Below are 20,984 nucleotides of genomic sequence, written 5' to 3'. Positions count from 1 at the left end.
GGTTGGAATCTCCTGTCTTGTGACTTAAGCCATTGGTTTGAGTCCTACCCTCCGTACAGCTTAGCCTGAAGTTTACATGAATGGGATCAGCATCCCTGGAATCAAATGTGTTTCTGTGCTGTTACCCACTCTGAGATCTGTGGATGAAGGCCGGTATACTAACTAACTAACTAACCAACTAACCAAATGAATGAATAAGTCCCCCCCCCCCCCAAATCAGAACTATTTAAATTACCCTATAGGTATTTGGCGCACACACCCATCTCCTGGTAGAATTTTTTTTTTAAATAATATCCATTTCATTGGCCAAGTCATCAGCTTCTGCACTACACACTTAGCTTGCATTCTTTGTCTTCCTTTTAGAGCCTTGGAAAATTAATTTCCCCTTGCTACTTCCTTATCTGGTATACTCTCTTGTTTGTACTGGTGGAAGGGAACTGCAGCAATCAGTGACTGAGACTGCAGATTTTTCAAGTCATTCTCACATTCTGGATTGATTGTGGCTGTTCAGTGCCATGGGTCACATTGTGTCATATACTACCGTTCTTGATCACTCTTCTGTCAAGCCAAGACGCCAATCTAATATCTTTGTATCTCCCCAGAGCATGTGCTTAATATCAGGTTATGTTTTATTTGTGTTGTTGAAAGTTCCACTTAATGGTGTCACACACTCTAATGTGCCCAGTTGTGACTTAAAAACTCAGCAACAACATTGGGGCAAGCCTTTGTTTCCCTCCAACTATCTTATTTCGATCAGGGCAGCTACAGCTTTTACAATAAGAGGAAACCTCACCTTCCTACTGTTCAAATTATTAGCACTTCTGTTTGTTTGTTAGAGAATACATTACAGCACATTCATTCAACGTGTCCTGTGTAGTCTTTTGCAATGGATCTATGGGAAATATTTGTTTCCCTCTCTTGTGTGACTCATAATGAGAAATGAGAAGGGGGGAGCATTCTTCAGATATATAAATGTAATAACATTTTGGGTGTTACTTTGCTTTGCTTTACTCAGTGCAGACGCTTTGCAATTTAATAGACCTAACTTATATAAATTGTATTAAATAAAATAAAATAAATATCACTTGATTGTTAGAAAACCTCTACACAGTTTACAAAAAAAATCAACTAAAACATTAACATTATTGATAAAAACAGTTAAAGACTGGTGTCATGTTCATTAATTTTTGAGTACTCAGAAATTCTGTTATTCATTAATACTCTGAGTAACACTTAGTTGACTTCCACACTTTGGTTAGCTTGGCTTATTTAATGATTGCTAGGCCTGGCACCCACAAACTTGTAACATTGCATTATCCCTTTTGACATTTTGTCACTTTGTTATCGCTTCATTCTTCCTGAAATAATTGCTTCTTTTTCAGCCCACCTATCTTCTCTTAGCTCCTGGGTCCCTGGCCACATTTTGTTTGGTCTTCTGGCTCTGCTACCCTCAGTTCCTCAGATGTCTCCCAATATCTTTAGTGAGCCTATGAAGAGATGCAGTTAGGAAATATTTGATTCCGATCTTCTTAGTTTTACAGGGGAGCCTCTGGCAATGTGTATTATGAAAATGTGGGCAGCAGCCAGCCCTGCTGCATTTTGGGGGTCCCATTGTCTGTCTTCTGTGTGGGTCCCACTGGGTTTACCCTTTATCTTTTGCTGCCCACTTTACCAGAATACCCCATGTATGACCCTCTCTCTTCAAACCTTACCTCAAGTTCCATCTCTTGTGTGAAGGCATTGACTTAACCTCTGCTACTCCTTTCCCAGTTGAAGAAAATGTCATGCCATACGTTTAAAGTGCTCTTATATCACTTTAATAGCCACAGAGAATTCTTAGGAACTGTAGTTAGCTAAGAGGGCTTGGAACTGTACATCTGTAAGGCCAGGAGTCAACAGTTTGTTGACTCTTGAAGTGGTATGAAAGTGTGCTTTAAATGTATGCTCTGGATTTTACCCTGGTTGCATCCATCCCTTGCTTCCCTTGGTTGTTGCTTCAACCCTCCCATCAAACCATAGATGGAAAGTAATCAGGACTAGTGACTCTCTTGGTTCCCCCCATCTTCTTCTGCAAAGTGCCATGTCCACGAAAAGATCAGTAATCCAATTGACTTCCCCCGTCCCTTCTCCCTTTCCCCTTGAAACTGAGTTGCTCTCTGGTTCATATTATCTCTGGGCCATGTTTTGGATTGTTATTAGCAACTCAAGATGACCTGGGGGAATAATATGCCTGCATATATTATTTTTTTCCAAAACAAAAATATCTTCTCTCCACTGTAATCAAGTCAGTCAGCAGGTCAGCTTACATGGAAATAAAATGAAGAGATAAATGTAGCAGCAGCCATATCGGAGCACTAGAAATATCCTGTGAGTCCTGACAATGTAAAGAGACTAACAAAGCTTCATGGAATTTACTTGTTCCGAACTTTTTTTTTTAATGTGAATTACGTAACTCTGCTGAGAGTTTTCTTTTCCATGAATTAGCCAAGCATAAAAAGCAATTCATGGTCTTTCGCCTTCTTTGGAAGTGTTATACCTCCAGTGGGATGTGAGAATTTTCTGTTTGAGCAGCAGGAGCCACACCTCATTTCTTTCTCCATGGGGCTGGAGCACCACTGAGACCTTCCACCATATTCAAACTGATTTAATTAGAAATGGGAGGCATGTTGATATTGATTCATTCAAAGCTCAGTAGCAAATCAACATTACGCCCTCTGAAAAGGAGGGGGCAAGATTGCCGTTGCCTTTTTCATCACACATTGGAAGGAGCATGGTCCAAACAATCTTAGACATACAAGTCCATTTCCAGCAGGAAAGGTAAAGGTAAAGAGACCCCTGACCATTAGGTCCAGTCGTGACGGACTCTGGGGTTGCGGCGCTCATCTCGCTTTATTGGCCGAGCAACGGGAGCTCACCCCGTCGCGGGGATTCGAACCGTCAACCTTCTGATCGGCAAGGCCTAGGTTCTGTGGTTTAACCCACAGTGCCACCTGGCATATTAACAAACTTGGCTGTTCTTTGGTTGCATAGAGTGCTATGCAATCTACGTGTGTATAAAGTTCTAGATGACTTGGGACTAGGCAAGTCAGAGAATCCCTGAAAAAAATATTCATACATGCCATAAAATTCCTTTGCAAAGTGGTACAGTCAAACCTCATGTTCTACCTCTAATGTGGGTAGACATGATTTATGAATGAGACCATGCTCAATATGGATGTGCAAAGACCTTTCTTTGTGTGCTTCCTTTCACGGGCCTGGATGGCAACTGCTGCGCATCATTAATAATGCTGTGGTTTTTGTACCCCAGTGAGATTTATGTGAATATACAATATATCTGCTCATCAAACTGAAATATACATCCCAAATACTACTATGGTGTGTGTGTGTGTGTGTGTGTGTGTGTGTGTGTGTGTGTGTGTGTGAACAATTGTTTAAAAATAAGCCAGAAGCAGGAAATGATGTCAGAGAAACAGAGATGTAAAATAAGTATGGAAGAATAATAATAGGTGTAAGTCCCACTGAACTGATTGTGTTGTATGTAAAACACTGATTTTTCCACATTAGGAACTGGAGTATATTACTGTGCTATGAGAGGAGGCTGGCACATGTAGAATGGTACCTTGGGTTAAAAACACCTCAGGTTACAGACTCCGCTAACCTGGAAGTAGTACCTTGGGTTAAGAACTTTATCTCAGCATTAGAACAGAAATCATGCGCTGGTGGCAGCGGGAGGCCCTATTAGCTAAAGTGGTACCTCAGGTTAAGAACGGTTTCAGCTTAAGAACAGACCTCTGGAACGAATTAAGTTCGTAACCAGAGGTATCACTGTACTGAAAAATGTTAGTTATTATGCTGCTGCCTTCATCTCAAAGAAACATGTCCCTCAAACCCTAACACTGACCATCTTTTTGCTGATGTACAGTCTTGACATTCTGAGGAAGGGTTTGTTGCTTGCTTGCATTGCGGGTTAAACCACAGAGCCTAGGCCTTGCCGATAAGAAGGTCGGCAGTTCGAATCCCCGTGACGGGGTGAGCTCCCGTTGCTCAGTCCCTGCTCCTGCCAACCTAGCAGTTTGAAAGCACGTCAAAGTGCAAGTAGATAAATAGGTACCGCTCTGGCGGGAAGGTAAATGGCGTTTCCGTGCGCTGCTCTGGTTCGCCAGAAGTGGCTTCGTCATGCTGGCCACATGACCCGGAAGCTGTACGTCGGCTCCCTCAGCCATTAAAGCAAGATGAGCGCCCCAACCCCAGAGTCGGCCACGACTGGCCCTAATGGTCAGGGGTTCCTTTACCTTTACTGCTTGGTTTTACTTATATGCTGCTTTCCCACAATGAGCTGTGCCCCAAATGGCTTACAGCAAACATTCAAAATAGAGAAGGAAGGGAATCATGGCCTGCTGGGATTTTCTGATGCAGCCTGTGCTAGAGCCAATGAGTGTGAAGGGAAATCCCTGAAGCATTACTACTGGTCAGGCTGACAGGACTGAAGGAAGTATGAGACTTCAGAAGGTACTATTGATTGATTTTGCTTTCTGAAGACCTCTTCATTATTCTGGAAGGTGATAAAAAAACACACCCATAACAACAACAAAAACATATGATACTTTTTCAGGGTACAGTGAGGTGTGGCCCCCAATTTTAGTCATGGATAAAATGCCATCCGGAAAGCCTCTGAATAGAATGAAGCACATTCATGGGGGGATGGTCAACTCAATGGAATCTGCATATTCATAAGCAGCATACTGTGATTATTTATCTATTTAACTTGTTAGCTGGTTAACACAAACTGAAAAAGTCTCTAAGCAACTTACAGAAATTGATGATGCTAGGGACAAACAGGAAGAGAGAAGTAGGACATAGAATCACACAATTGTAGGTGATGGCTTCATGGAGGGTTTGTTGTTTCTGTCTGTTAGGATGTTGTGTATTTTTTGCTGGCTGGATCTGTTGGGAGTTGGTGTCCAATGACATCTGGAGCTCCAGGGATTTCTCACCTCTGCTTTCAAAGCAATCTAGTTGGCTCTTGCTGATAACAGAATGCAAGGCCGCATGGACCCTTGGCCTGAACCACTTCAAAACATAAATTTCAGCCACCAGTTTCATTCATGGCAGTTAACTGCTCATATGAGCAGTGAAATGTGTGTGAGGAAGTCAAGGGTTTCAGGCAGGGCAACACGCACTCCTCCTGAAAAATATGAATAAATCTGCTGCCAGGGTTTGTGAGCTTCCTGTTCACACACTTGACATCCCTTGTGCAAAATAATATCACTGTGGAAGAGGGTTCTTTCCCTCAGTTTCTCTTCAGAGTCCACGAAATGCTGACAGAATTCATTGCCAGGATTCTACCCTTCCCATTTCCAGGAATGTCCTTGGGTGTCAGAGTTCACTGAATACACTTTTAACAGCGTCAGCTATTTGAATTTTGAAATAACACAAGTCTGTAATTGTAAGAACCAATGGATGCTCAATCCGAGTGGAAGCGTGTGGTGTCGATTGTGGCGGCCGTAGTTTGAAGCCTTTATTAAGTCAGCTGGCAAAACATCCAATCTCTCAGCATTAAATTTTATGGCAAACGAGTGGAGCGACTGAACTGTTTTCTTTTCTCTCCCCCCTTCTGTTATATATCGCTTACGTGGTCTAGTTCTCAAAACCACAGCTATTGATCTTTAAAACGTGTGTGTGTTAGTGTGTGTTAGTGTTACTGGTAGCCACACTATACTGTAACATTTATGGACTCTATAAAATCTTACATCGTTTTGGTCTTTCCTCAGAAGAGCTTTATGCCAGACAGCATGGAAGTTTCATGCTAAACTCGTCTGTGGCCAAAGTCATTCAGAAGAATTCTGCACCTGAGCTGCTTTAATATAGGACAACCTGCAGCTTTACAGAGACCTTCCTCTGTAGCTGCCCTTTCAGGTGGAGACAGATGTGCAATTTTAAATTGTGGTAGGATTGAACACACACATCTTGCATGCCAAGGCATTTGTTTTCAGCACAGAGGAGGGATTCCAAAATGGCTCCCGTCACGGCATGCACAGTGACCCACCATAAGCTCATGATTCTCTGCAAGTATAACCCAGGTGCCAAAAATGTTGATTACCAGGCAGCACTCAGCTGTGTACTTCACCTAAGGTCATAAGAAACTCCCCTTTGGCTCACAGCATTCATTTTGGTCCCTAACAGAGGGACCAAACATGTCTAGGAATTCACATGTCTAGGAATTCACCTGCCACACTCTCTCCTTTTCTGGCAGCCATTGTAGCCCCCATGGAGATGCAACTAAAAATGGTATCCCCATGGTTATCAACATCACCAGGTATCTGAAGAAGTGTGCATGCACACGAAAGCTCATACCAATAACAAACTTAGTCAGTCTCTAAGGTGCTACTGGAATGAATTTTTTTTATTTTGTTTCTTCCTCATAATGTTTAAAAATCCTCAATCACTTTGTGAGTTCCTCCATCTCAGTTACTGTCAGCCAACAAAGAGGAGCAGGGTTAGGGAAAGTTGCTATATGTTGACCATGAGTAATGATGGGTATTGTCTGAGGAGTTGAACATCTACTGGCAGTTGTCCATGTGGCTGGTTTCATTGCATGCATGTTCATTACTTGACTGCAATATCAAGTGACGACATGCCTGGGGGACGGGTCCTCACAGATCTCACCCCACACAATGAACTTTCCTTCCTTCCTTCTCATCACTTTTAATGTAGTGCTTTTCACACAAAGTTTGCACACTCAGCCACTAACCTTTGACTGCTTAACACTCAAGTGTACAGGAAACCCAAGTTCCCGCCAATTACCCTTGGCACATCCAACGCACACTCTGAGAACAGCTGGTGTATTCAGTAACTTCTAAAATGTCTGCAAGGGAGAGTACAGCCACCTTTACATGCCCCAGGGACATTCAAAGCACTCAGCCTACCAGAAGTCCACTGAAGCTTCATAGTTATCATGGCACCAGTTATGAAGTGTAGTTGTTGAACCAGCATTTAGGTATGGGGGAGTCTACTGTGTTTTGCCTGATTATATATATATATATATTTGCTTGGTTAAGAATGGCTTTCTCGGAGACCCTACCTTTAGGCATAGGCAACCTTCGGCCCTCCAGATGTTTTGGACTACAATTCCCATCATCCCTGACAACTGGTCATGTTAGCTAGGAAACATGGGAGTTGTAAGCCAAAACATCTGGAGCGCCGAAGGTTGCCTATGCCTAAAGGTAGGGTCTCTGAGAAAGCCATTCTTAACCAAGAAAAAACGTCTGTAGACCAAAACATCTGGAGGGCCGAAGGTTGCCTATGCCTGCTCTAAAATGTCTGCAGGTAGGGTACATGCCCCAGGGACATTCAAAGCACTCAGCCTACCAGAAGTCCACTGGAGCTTCATAGTTATCAAGGCATCAGTTACGAACTGTAGTTGTTGAACCAGAATTTAGGTATGGGGGAGTCTACTGTGTTTTGCCTGATGTTTTTTTGTTTTGCTTGGTTAAGAATGGCTTTCTCGGAGACCCTACCTTTCAAGTGACATTCAGAATCTTTTCTTTTGCAGCCATTTCGTAGAGTGACGTTTTCAGTTGTGAGTCAGCCTCAGGACCCACATCAAGGGTCATTGCAGAGTTGCTATGACAGCGGTCTGGAGGAGTCAGAAACACCAAGCAGTAAGAGTTCTTCAGGGCCGCGGCTGGGTGCCCTTCCACTCCCAGAGGACAACTACGAAAGGACTACGCCGGATGGCAGTGTTGGTGAGGCAGAGCATATGGAAAATGGTAGGGGCATACACAACACCCCACACACATACTCGATTTACACTAGCGAGTCCAACATGAAGTAGATTTGTCAAGAGGCCAGAATCATCATCCTCATAATGCAAAGATGATGAAGCTTAAATTTAGGGCTGGATCCAGCCAAATTTTAGGCACTTTTAAGGCCCATTTCAATGGGATGACATGTAAACATCAGCACTGAACCTTTAATGGAAATCACTGGGATGTGAATGTGCTTAAATTTTGATTGGATCATGCTCCTAATATTGACCCGACAAGGTTGATTAAGATGGGGGAGGGGAGAGAAACATGCAAATATAAAGCATATTTAAACAGTATTAATGACACAGTTAAATAAATACATCTAAAAATATCAGCACATAGCCGATGAAACCTATTTAAATTCTTATTTTTTAAAAATAATATGTAGACATAATTTCTTTTTAGTTGTGCGCCTTTTATTATTATCCAGGAACTGTATATGTTCAGCATTAGCTAGTAGAAAATAGAAAATTCAACTTTCCTTTTAGATTGTTGTCTCTTCCCTGCTTGCATGCACAGGGTTTTCAAAATATAGTGTATGTTGCTTACTTCCTACATTCTGCTCATAGCAAGGGGCGGAGGCTGCAGCATCGGGAGGTGGGAATTGTAAGAAAGGCTGCGATACAAAGGAGTGTGTGTGTTTGTGTGTGTGGCCATATATTGTTGTCCGCTATGGAAGGCAAAGTACCAAAAACATCAACTCTTCCATGGCAGACAATATTGAGTCTTTGGCTCCATTTCTGTGCTTACTCACCGGATAATAGCTGGTGGCTGGAGATAGCAATGAGAGCAACTTGCTTAGTCTCCCTTTTGTATCAAAATTTCTGATTTCCATTTTTCCCCATAATGGTATTCTGTAATCCCAAATTCCAACAGAGGGACAGATTATTAAAAGAAGAAAAAGTTGCGTGGGTTTATTGTTACCAAGGGTAAAAAAAAAATATTCGATGTGTTTGCAGCAATGTATTTAGTTTCCACACTACTAAATGACTTCAGTATTTCCCCCCAGAATGTTTCATTATTGGCGTGTAGTATGAAGAAAATAGCAATATAATAGCAACAGTTCCCAGTTATTTTTTTCAGTGTGTCTTGAATAGGTCTTAACAATCCATTGCCCCATGCTTTTATTTGCCTAGATCTGAAATCTTTTGAAGTCAATTATATTGATTTCATAGTTATACCCACAGAGTAGGTTATTGAATGCCAGAGTACAAGCTAATGGTACGATGTGAAACAATGCATGTCTAGATGACATTTGTATAGATGTAAGAGCATGAGTGGAATGGTGTATCGGACTTGTTTGGAACCATATATAGAGTCACTGATTCCGTCAAGGTATTTGTTTTACTTTCCTTTGGAGATTTTATATCAGCAAATAATTAATTGTTCTCATGGTTTTGTTTCCCTTAAAATAGGAATATCAACACAACAAAAGCAGAGTATTTTCTGTGATTTGGGGGGAGGTTTTTTCCATTATACTTCTGAAAAAAGTATAATAATAATATATATAAGTAAAAGCGCCATTTGTTTTACAAAGAGTCAAGCACCGAGGTGCCATTTTTTTCAAGGACGGAACAAAGATGATTTTGTTGTGGTGCTAAAGAGAAACAGCCATGTTTGAAGGCCTCCCATTAAACTGAAAATTAAATTGATACCTGTTGTATTTCAAGAACATTTGTTGCAGTTACCTTTTCACCGCACAAATATGGAGGAAATCAGGAGCGAAAAAATTGGTTTATACCAAGTAACACCATTGGAACATACAGCCCATTGAGGTCAACGTTGACTCACAGTGGCTTGCCAGAATTTTAGTCAGGAAACATTTCCAGCCATATCTGAACCTGGGATTGTCTGCATTTAAAGAAATATGTTTCTACTGAGCTGTGTCCCTTCCCCAAGATCCTCTTCTTCTTCTTCCTTTTTATCTCTCATAGCTGTTCTTTTCTTTTTTTAAGTAAGAGTTTAGTGTATTTGGCTGTAGTCTGGTCTTGACCTTGCTTCTACCAGGTCACCATATAATCAGAAGAATCTTTATTTGCATCAGCCACTAGCCATGGCGATAAAATAAAATAAAATGTACTGAAGATAGGGGTAAAAGCTTAACTATAGAAAATACGTTTTGGGGGTTGACATCAATAAGCAAATAATAGATTTTATTCTAATTGCTCCCGCTAAAACCCTTGCAGTTTTTGCTGTTGCTTGATAATCTTGTTCTGCTAAAAGAAAGGACACAGTAGCAATGGTTGAGTGACCTGGCACGGACAATAATAGAAGGGTAATGACCTCACTCCTCAAATCTTTATAAAGAGTGCAAGCCAGAAGTACACGAGCTACTGCCATCTCCACAGGGACAAAACCATTTTTCCAGTGGAGTTTTTTGAAATCGACCCTCAAGTACAGCCAAAGGTAGCATATTCAATCTTGCGAAAGCGCGTCTGCATTTTGAAATTGTTAAATTTTGCAAATAGGGTGCTAAGGTGTCAAAATGACTGGGTGGAAAACAATCATACCACAGACAGAATTTCCTTGGTCTGACATGAGACAAGTAATGCAGTGGTCACAAGGGCCAGAGACCAGTGATGTGATTCTGAATGAGATGGAATTCAGATACAGTGGTACCTCGCAAGACGAATGCCTCGCAAGACAAAAAACTCGCTAGACGAAAGGGTTTTTTGTTTTTTGAGCTGCTTCGCAAGACGATTTTCCCTATGGGCTTGCTTGACAAGATGGAAACGTCTTGCAAGTTTGTTTCCTTTTTCTTAACACCGTTAATACAGTTGCGACTTGACTTCAAGGAGCAACTCATAGAACGCGGTGTGGTAGCCCTTTTTGAGGTTTTTAAAGACTTTGGTGATTTTTGAAGCTTTTCCAAAACTTTCCCGACACCGTGCTTCGCAAGACGAAAAAAATCGCAAGACAACAAAACTCGCGGAACGAATTAATTTCGTCTTGCGGGGCACCACTGTACTGGATCAGGCAGGCAGGAACCAATGGCCAGAGCAGAAGATGTAGCCACAGAGCAGCTGCAAGTCAGATTTGGGTCTAGTGTCATGTAATGTGATCAGTTGCTCAGATTTATTGACTGGCATAAAACAAAGGTCTGTATAAGGCCTGGTGCCTCTCCATTGGTTTGGGAGACCAGCATCTTCAAGCTGTGGTTATCAGCACTCAGCCTAGAAGCAGTGGCAGAGATTCATGCTCTGTAGGGGCATGGCGCCCAGTGCAGGCGCGGGCAGCTGCGATGGCACCCAGCCGGGATCTTGCTGCCGGGGGCGGTGCACTCCCCCTGCACACCTCTTCCTCCGCCAGTGCCTAGATTAGGTGTCGTTGTCTATAGAATCTGGCTGATGGCTTAGAATGCTGGTGGCCCAGGAGTTAAGGCACCAAAGGCTGGTCACTGGAGGCCTTGGCTTGAAACTTCCTTTCTGTGTCTTATACTTATTGCATGCTCAGGTGGAAATTTGTCCTGCTGAACTCCTTGAGAGTTACTTCTGGTAAGTGCACACAGAATTGCAGCCTTAATTGTTGCAACAGTGGTCACTCAGGGTGTAGAACTAGTGAACTAGCCACAGATATACATGATCTCAATGCTCCGAAATGCACGGAAGCTGCGTTGATTCCTGCTCTCCTTAGATGTTACCACCAGTAGAGCTTGTGACTGCACCTGGCTAGTTTTTAAGGCTTGGGCTATGAGATTAATTGGTTTGCAAAGTCAATGTTGCAAAGTTTAATGTTAAACCCAAACCAAGCAAAGAGGTAGTGCTAGAACTATTGCTTCAAGACATTTTTATTATTTTTTTAAACAAAGAGCAGTGGTTAGAGAAATAATAATAATTATTGAAAATAATAGTAGCGCTACAGAAATGCTACATCGTGCTCTGGCTTTTATGCTTGAAGGAAGGGGTATTTTAAAGGCCGGGAGTATACCAGTATCCACAATTTTCTGCTCTCCCATCATGAAAATGGCACATTTGTCCCAAACTGACGGTAGGGTTGTAAATACTGTTGTTGGTCCACAGAAAGGCAGCAACAGGATGTGCAAGCTGTTTTGCTGTTAAAATGATAGCAGGTGAAGATGAGAGCAACAATGATTTAGATCTGCGTTATATTGGCTAGATCCGTTTTTGAGCGAGGAACATAATATGCAGAGTATAATTGCAATTAAGTTCACTGAAGATAATGATGATTATAATACACATGGTAAATGGGAGTGGGGAAATGGGGCTGGTCTGAGCATAGTTGCAAACCTGGCAATCGGCTAGAATGCAAAAATCCCAGAGAACCTATCCCAGCTATTGAAAACATATTGGAGAGAAAGAGAGCCAACCTCTGTGCATTAGTAGTTACATAGAGGCAGTCTAGGAGCTGATCAGTTGTGTGATCAACCTCAGCTGCTAAAGAATCTTCTGTTATGCACCGGTGGCCAAGGCCATAGAAAGGTAGCATGAAGATATTCCAAACAAAATTAGTTTGATGTCTAATTTAGCCTCCACTTCAGCACTTTCTGGATGAAAGCATTATACACACACACACACACACACACACACACGCTATCAGTACTCAAATACATCTTCTCTTTCTTATGGTTTGACTCTTTGTTTCAAATTGCTAGGCAATGAATAAATTAATATGTAGCAGCTTTCCATTTTGGTAAACAGCTCGAGGTACATGTTTATGTATTTCATTTGCGTCATTGCAGAGGCCGTTTTGTTTCATTTTTTTAAACAGAAGAAATATTCATGTAGGAAAATGCCATGTGTGAAATGGCATAAAGTGTTTGGATTAGGAGGGTTTAAAAAAATATAAAATAAAATAAATCTCACAATTCAACAAGTCTTTCCCACCCATACAGTCAATATGTATCCACATAACAATGCACACCCAAGCCCCGTTCATCTTGATGGATGCTTTCCTTAATGGAGATGGAGACACATCTCCTCATTGGGATCACTAGTGATGCACAGCTGAAGTGAGGGCAAGAGGAGCTTCCCTGTAGGTATGAAAGATTAACTTGAGCCCTCCAGAAAGTGGGTGACATTGTGATGAAAACTATGCCATACCAAACGGTTCTTCTGCTGTCACTGTCTAGACTTGACTTTTCAGTAGCGGCATGTCATCTGCCTCCAGTAATTCTTGTTGGCACTCGCCTGTAGGTAATGACAGAACAAGAGGCACTGCACTTTTGCTAGTCTGTAAATGTTACATTTGACATTTGAGGGAGGTCCCCCCCCCCAATTTTTCCCCACGCTTCAATTCCAGCTTTTAACCCTGCCCCACCAGCTTCTGGAGTAGATCTGTACTGCATAGTTTCATCTCTTGTATTTAATGGATTATTCTGACATCAAAAGCATGGGATCTGAAACTTGTCAGCCATTCATTTGTCCCATTTAATTGGAGCCTAGGTGATCTGTAGCTGCTCTGGGGTAGCATCTTGCATGACTCGCTTTTAATCAGGGACTGCACTGAATGTTTCATTCCCTACCTTCTCCCCTGTGGGATCTATCTTTCTTTTCTTTTTCTTTTTTTAAGAAACCCTGTCTGCACTCCTAATAGTTATGACTCCAGATATTCACAGCTTTCCTTCAACCACTGTTCCATGGCTTTTTCTTAATGATTGATATGGATGCATTTAAACTAGATTTTAGATCATTTCCCTTGCAATAAGCTAAAGCTATCTCATTCCCCCCACTGTATTTTCAGTGCAAGCTGTGCATAAGATTGAAAACAAGGTCCTTTTTCCATGTCAGTAAGGGGAGGTCCTTGAGCTCCTTAATATAGGGATGTCATTATCCCAAAGCTGGTTCACAGTGTACTCACCAATGCATTTGATGAGGACTCCAATGTCCAGACTCACGAAACACTTGCAAGAAAACACAATTGGATGTTAACCTGGGCTATTGAAATGGAAGTTGCCATGAACACCAAAAAGCACAACATCTAGAAAAATTCAGATTTTTAAAAGCATCCCCCCCCCTCAAATTTTTGCATGCATGCTACATTAGAGACTTGAGCCAACAAAGAAACCAATTGTAGGTTTATGGCACTATTTGAAGTGCATGGGAACTTCGCAAGAGCTCTACTGTGCTCAGGCTCAACTCCCATTCTTTCAAAGGTGCTTGTGCATGAGAAGATCTTGCTAGATTGTATCCATTGCTTCTGTATAACTTCAGAAACATCACAGCTAGGGAGCAGGGGAAAATGTATCATCTCATCATGAATGTGCAGCAGTCTGACCAGACCTGGTTATTCCCAAATTTTGAAGATTTAATAGTAACTTCTTCATATCAGTCCTATCCTCTGACGTCTCTCTGCCTTTTATATAGGAATCTCATTCTATATATTCAGCAGAATCAAGTGGCTCAGCCATCTTGGGACTGCACAGAATACATGTGGAATAATACTCCTTACTTTCACACACATCTAAGAAAAACCTTCCTGCACAAAGAACACTTTAGGGAGAAGGCTTGCTTGGAATATTTCTCCTCTAGCTTTCCATAGGTCTTCAAGTAATGAAGTCCAACATTTATTGGACAATGGTAAAGTCCCAGGACACCTGTACAATGTGAGTCTTCTGAATGCACAAACCCCTTGCTTGTTTGGTCTTGTTCAATGAGTGCACCTAAGATTAGCCATTACTTTTAACATAAACATATGCACTTTTACCATATGCATGAGGAAGATGATGTTTAAATGATGTGTAGTGATACCTGTCCCATGATACTATGCTTACTGTTCCTTTAAATTGTCCAACACCATTGGGTAAATATTAGTTATATCACACAATAGGAGTCGTAGGGCGGCACCTCCGTCTAAAATTAGTCATGAACATACCCTCCAACATTACTCTGATGAATCTTGTGGTGTCCTGTTCAGTAACACAACAACAACAATTTTATTATTGACACCCCGCACATCTGACTGGGTTGCTCCAGCCACTCTGGGCTGGTCCAACATATATAAAAAACATAATAAAACATTAAACATAAAAACTTCAACTGCCTTCTAAAGGTTTTATAGTTACTTATCTCCTTTGCTCCGGGGTAGCATAACTCCATACCCTCCAACATTTCTCCAATGACAATCGGGACGTCCTACGGAAAAGCGGCACATTCTGGGGTCAAATCAGAAACCTGGACAGCTTCTGTAAATCTGGGACTGTCCCTGGAAAATAGGGTCTGTATGAAGACCACAGCCTTTAATAAAAAGCCAATGCTATTAATATGTATTAAGTCCTCTTGTGTGTTTATGTACGTATCTTTGTTATTAGTGTTAAGCTTCCACCTTGAGGTATAGGAATTTGGGTATCTGGAACAAGGAGGTTATGTGCAGAATGAGCATGAGAGCATACAGTGTGAAGTGATACAGTTTTTCTACTGTTTTAGAGGTGTTTCTGGCCCTTTAAGATTCTGAAGATCTTAAATCTGCCTTTTTAAGCCTCTGCATCCTACTAGCTGTGGCATGCCAAACAACTACTTTTACAAGCTTGCTAATGCTGCCTGTAGCAGGACTTGTAGATCTTGTTGTGACTCATGTTATAGTTACATTGGAGTGTAAATTCCAGCACAGCAGTTCAGAGTACAGATGGGAAATGTGCCTTCTTATAATTGTTGTACTAATTATGACTAGTCAAGACTGAGGCCCCACTTTGTTAGGTGTTATGCAAACTTAACCAAACACCAGATTTGCACATCTAAGTTATTTTGTTTTATTTTTGGAAAATGCTTGGTGGTGACACGTGCTGTATAATTTTAGCCCGTTTTCTTTTCGTCTTAGAAATGATCTCTTAAAAATAGCCTTGTTATTCTGATGGGGCTAGTTTTTGTGACTATGCTTGGTTTGGTAGGATTTAATTTCTGAACCATCTAGGGACTCCACTAGCTGAGATTTTAGCTGCAAAAGAATAGCATAAGGATTTCTGGGCTGGATCAAATGAAAAGACCAGCATTCAGTGTCCAGACAGATGACTTCAGAAGTTCACAACAAGGCATGAAGATGAAAATCGAAGGGAGCTGATTATCGGAGGTAGTTGATAATCAGAAATATACTGCCTCTGAAGCTGGTTGTTAAATTTAGCTATTGGATAGATTTGTCCTCCTTAAAATTTAGCTTTCCTAATTGTCCATTGAGGTTATGTTGAAGGAAGAAAAAATGAAATACAAACAGAAGAATTGGATAACAAGGGAGATTGTATCGCTATGCAGATAGCAAATGACAGTTCTCTCCCAAAGTCTGGACAAGACAACTTTGTTGCCTCCCCATAAGAGTACTGCTGAAGCCAATTGCTTTCACAGCCACCGAGAGGTGAGACTCAAATATACTTAAATTATCTCAAAGGTGTCCAATTTGTGACTAGTGCCGCAGTGACTAGAGTCAGCAAGCTACTCCTCTGCAGCTTGTTACAATTTGTATTGTATTGTTACAATTTGTATTTCCACTTGTGCCTTGATTTCAGAGCCCCTTGTATGCTTCAAGAAGCATATTAGGACATTTATGCATGCTAGGCTGTCCCTTGCCTTCCTTGGAATGGAATAGTTGCAAACCTTCAGGGAGATCTCCCTTCCGTTGATGTGAGTGTTTCTTGGATCTGCACAATGGAGCAGATCCCGATGCTTTTTAACATCTTTATGCGCCCCCTCGCCCAGCTTGTCCGGAGTTTTGGGCTGGGTTGCCATCAGTATGCTGATGACACCCAACTCTATCTGTTGATGGATGGCCATCCTGACTCGGCCCCAGACACACTGACCAGATGTCTGGAAGCTGTGGCTGGATGGTTACGTGGGAGCCGGTTGAAGTTAAATCCTGCGAAGACAGAGGTCCTCTGGCTGGGGCGGGACGATATGGGATCGAGGGGGCAACTCCCATCTCTTGCGGGGGTGCAATTGGTGCCAGCACCGTCCGTTAAGAGTCTGGGTGTAATCTTCGATACCTCCCTCTCTATGGAGGCGCAGATTACAGCTATAACTAAGGCGGCATTTTTTCATCTCCGCCAAGCTAAGCAGTTGGCCCCTTATCTCTCTCGCCCTGACCTAGCCACTGTGATCCATGCGACGGTCACCTCCAGACTGGATTATTGTAACTCGCTCTACGTGGGGCTGCCCTTGAGACTGACCCAGAAACTCCAGCGGGTACAGAATGCCGCAGCGAGACTCCTTACGGGGTCCTCGCTGCAAGATCACATTCACCCGGTGCTATACCACCTGCACTGGCTCCCGGTGGAGTATAGGATCAGGTTTAAGGTGCTGGTTTTAACCTTTAAAGCCCTATACGGCCTAGGACCCTCGTACCTACGGGACCGCCTCTCCTGGTATGCCCCACAGAGAAACCTACGATCTGTAAATAAAAACATCCTTAAGGTCCCAGGCCTCAGAGAGGTTAGGCTGGCCTCAACTAGAGCCAGGGCCTTCTCGGCTGCGGCTCCAATCTGGTGGAATGCTCTGTCACAAGAGACTAGGGCCCTGCGGGACCTGACATCTTTCCGCAGGGCCTGCAAGACAGAGTTGTTCCACCAGGCCTTTGGTCAGGGCGCAGCCTGACTCCCTCCTCTGGCAACCTGCACAGTATTTTGGTTGCCATCAATTTGATTTTAATTAATTTTTATAATGAAATATTTTAGAATGTGTGATTATTCAACTATTTGGTTATTTGATTGTTGTTAGCCGCCCTGAGCCCAGCTTCGGCTGGGGAGGGCGGGATATAAATAAAATTTATTATTATTATTATTATTAAAAGTGCTGGGTGGGTCTGCACACTGTTTAGGTTGTTGTAACTCCTGCACAAATACCTTTTGATTGCTATTTGTGTAAATCAAACATATTTGGATGTGCTGCAGAGGGAACTACCTACCGACAGAGCATTTTAAAGTTCAAACATTCTTTCAGGGAGTTGGCACTCCATACCTAAATATTTGTGCAATTGCAATCCATTCTTTATCACAGTTCCCTTGATTGAGTATATGTTAGGCAGACCTCACCTTTATGAGCTGGGCAGCTGTCCAAGGCTTGTGGCTTTTGTCCTCAATAAATTGTTAAATGGAACATGCCAGAGGTGGTGCAAAAGTTCATCTGTTCTGTGTGAGTTCTGTTTCAAGTCTTTACATGCATGTTGGAAATTCCAGGAAAACCAGTCCTAAAGGCTTTTTTTTTTTTTTTTTGGTCTGCATCTTTGGGGTTAACTTGGTAGAAGGGAAGAAGTAAAAGGGAGGGAACTATTGTGAGGGCAGTGAAGTATCCTGCTTGATAATTAAATAAGTTTTAGCATAGATTTTTTTCCCCAAGATTCACAAGCTTAGCCGTTAGGACTCTGTTCTAATTTAGAGGGAGTTATGGCTATAAATCCCTTTTGAAAAGAGATTAGGTAACCCTTGGTTTCAGAGAGAAGAATGAGTAATTTGGAGGAGGAAAAGCCAAAGGAAATTGAAGCTATGAGCTTGAATTAACTCTGAAAGTTAATTCTAGCATTCCAGGCGAACGGGTAATTAGAGGTGTGCTTGACCAAACAGTTGGGCATTTTGCTTAAAAGGAAATTAAAATAAAGGGCGCATGACACCCGCAAAAGACAAAAGGCAGGCTTTAAATATGATTAAGGTACAAGGAACGATACGTCTGTTTTGAAATGGAGTGTGTGCACCCAGAGGTCTAAAAGCAGGGAAGGAGAACCAGTAGCCCTCCACAGTGGCTGGCAGGACAATGCAGGTGGGGCTGTGTTGTTGTTCTTCTGGCCTCCCAATACGGTGCTTTACTCTCATTTACCGGAAGGGGCAAGGTGCTTGGTGTGGCTTGCAGTGGCAGAAGTGTTGGATTAACTCTGGTGCCATGAATTTGTGGGATGTAACATAAGCAATCAAGTACAACACTTCCTGTTTGCCCAGAGTGGACATGTAAGGGAGTGTTACTCCAGCCAGGAGGGCTTCCTGTCACACCTGGTCTGGAGCTTCCTCCACCTGTGTGTGACCAGGTAAATGGGCATGACCCTGGGAGACCCCATAAAAGGGCTGGTCACGCAGCCTTCCTCGTCCTCCTCCTCCTCCTCCTCTTCTTCTTCTTCTTCTTCTTCTGATGATGGTGTATTTTGCTGTCTGCTGGCTCTCAGGCAGCAGCACAAGGGGCTCATTCCCATATGGGATGAACTCAAACTGTCTTCTGTAACTACAAGCTTAAGCCTGCCTTTGGGGATCCAGCTGTGAACTGGATGTGAGTAAACTTCATATTACTTTTAAAAGAGGATTCTTGTGTCTTTATTCTTTTTAGGAGGGACTTATCAGGAACAAAACCCAATCTGGACAAAGCCGGATTGGATTGCTTAAGTAAAGAGATTCAAGCGAATCTACCAGCTAGCTTCCTGCTATATACTGGGGAATGTGAGTGAGGAAGGATAATATTTAATCAATATATCCTCTCCTAGTATCCACAACATTCCCCCTTCCCTGTTCCCTTCAGTAAGTGACGGTGAAGCACAGTGCTGGGAAGCCAGGAGACTTCAATGGAAGAGAAATTCTGGTGCGGGATTTCCTCCTTTCATTCCTTTGGCTCCCCTGGCGTAAGAAGTGCAAGGACGTATTCTTGTTAAGTGCTGAAACTACACATAAACCCTGCTCTACACCATTTATCTATTTATTTCCTCATTTGAGAAGGATAATTACAGAAGCAGATTACTGAACACTTCAACATGGGTGGGACCAAGCCTCATTGTTAATTTCTTATTTTGATAGTTGCCTGGTTCTTTACAAATGTGCCCATGCTTGGGATTTCCCCCCCCCCCCCCACTGGCTTGTCTTAACCTGCTTTTCCTTTCTTTCTTTCTGCTGTATCTATGGAACAAATCAACCCTAAAGAGCCCTGCAGGGGCACTTGTCCTTTTACTGAGCAATCTGTATTATTGCATCAGCACAGGAAGTGAAATCAAAGTGAATCATATCTAAAATTACATGTAAACAAGGCATAAGACAAGCTTGTATCTAAAGATTCTCCCCCTTTTTGCCACGTAATGGATGATTTGCTTTCTTAATCAAATGATTCCTTCGTTTGTACTGTATTTTGGTTTGGTTTTTGTTTATTTGCAAACTTCAAGGAGTGCTATAAAAGACCACTGCCACCATCCACAGAGGAAAACCATTAAGCAGCTTCTTTGCAAACAGATTTGCTGAAAACCTGTAAAGTACACAAAACTTGTATTGCTCTTTCTCCTGGAATTATCTCTCCGAAAGCTCTGGCCATATCATAGTAGATTGCATTAGAGAAGGTTAATTGGTTTTACTCTTGAGGGTGGCTCCCCCCCCCCCCTGTCAGCACATAATATAAGCACTGTGCGAAGGATGCTGTGGCCCTTTTGTAGTCCAAGGAAAATTACATTTATATGCTCATGAATTACTAACACAATGTTTGCGTCTTTAAAAATATAATTAAACCCAAGCTAGTTTTTCACAGCGTGGGTGGCAATCCCCCCCCCATCATTACAACATTGTTACTATAGAAGTGCATACCTGGTTACATTTCCCCTGATTCACATTCTCATTGTGCTACCTAGAAAGTAGTTTGAATGGCAGATCACTTGAGAGATTATTTCTATCAGTGGTGGTTTATCCTCTGTGCTGGTGGTCTTCCCAACACAGCTGCAGCGTCTCAGTTTGAGACCAGGGTTCATGTTATAGTGTGACATTCCACCAAAAGCAGCAATTCCAGGAATGTAGTTAAGTGCTTAGCAAATGTGGTGGCTTTCAGATAATTCCTTTTGCCTTGTTCCTCTGTCAGGATGGGTGGGTTGCGGGACCTAACAAGCACCTAAACTTCATTGCATGCAAAAGCCTCTCAGCTGCCTTTGGAGAGGAAAAGAGAGGGATATTTTGGGGGGAAATTGGCTACCCTCCCAAGCCAGACACCATAATTGAAATCTCTAGATCTATCTACATTCCAGATATGTGACCTTGACCAGCGCTTGGATTAACTGATGTATGATTGAACCCATCTGAGACTCAGTATAGGCCAGCAGCCTGCACCCACCCACAACCCATGGAAGACCTATGACTTACTGAGACTTTCTGAATGTGCTGATTCTTCGAGAAGAGCTCTGCTTCTCCCTAACTCTTTGTAGCTCTTTGTGGTGTGGCAGCTAAGCCAAAGTGTGTCTCCCATACCTGGGATCTTGTTTAAGTGCTCTCCTCCTGAACCATGATCTATATCT

General features: G+C 42.3%; 1 protein-coding gene across 5 annotated transcripts in view; it reads left to right on the top strand.

Moving 5' to 3' along the window:
- The window catches only part of PCDH7 (protocadherin 7), a 422,460-nt gene that overhangs the window by 175,969 nt on the left and 225,507 nt on the right, over window positions 1-20,984 (top strand). For 2 of the 5 annotated variants that reach the window (XM_077934401.1, XM_028743753.2), the window contains one exon: window positions 7,553-7,769. The exons of 1 other annotated variant lie outside the window; for it this stretch is intronic. In XM_077934401.1, the coding sequence (XP_077790527.1) occupies window positions 7,553-7,769 (217 nt within the window). The remainder of the gene's footprint in view (window positions 1-7,552; window positions 7,770-20,984) is intronic. 2 more of the 5 variants (XM_028743754.2, XM_028743755.2) reach the window with 2 other exon arrangements.

Source organism: Podarcis muralis, chromosome 9, assembly GCF_964188315.1.
Source record: "Podarcis muralis chromosome 9, rPodMur119.hap1.1, whole genome shotgun sequence".
In the NCBI taxonomy this organism is placed as follows: domain Eukaryota; kingdom Metazoa; phylum Chordata; class Lepidosauria; order Squamata; family Lacertidae; genus Podarcis; species Podarcis muralis.
This window is presented reverse-complemented; position numbering and strand designations above follow the sequence as displayed.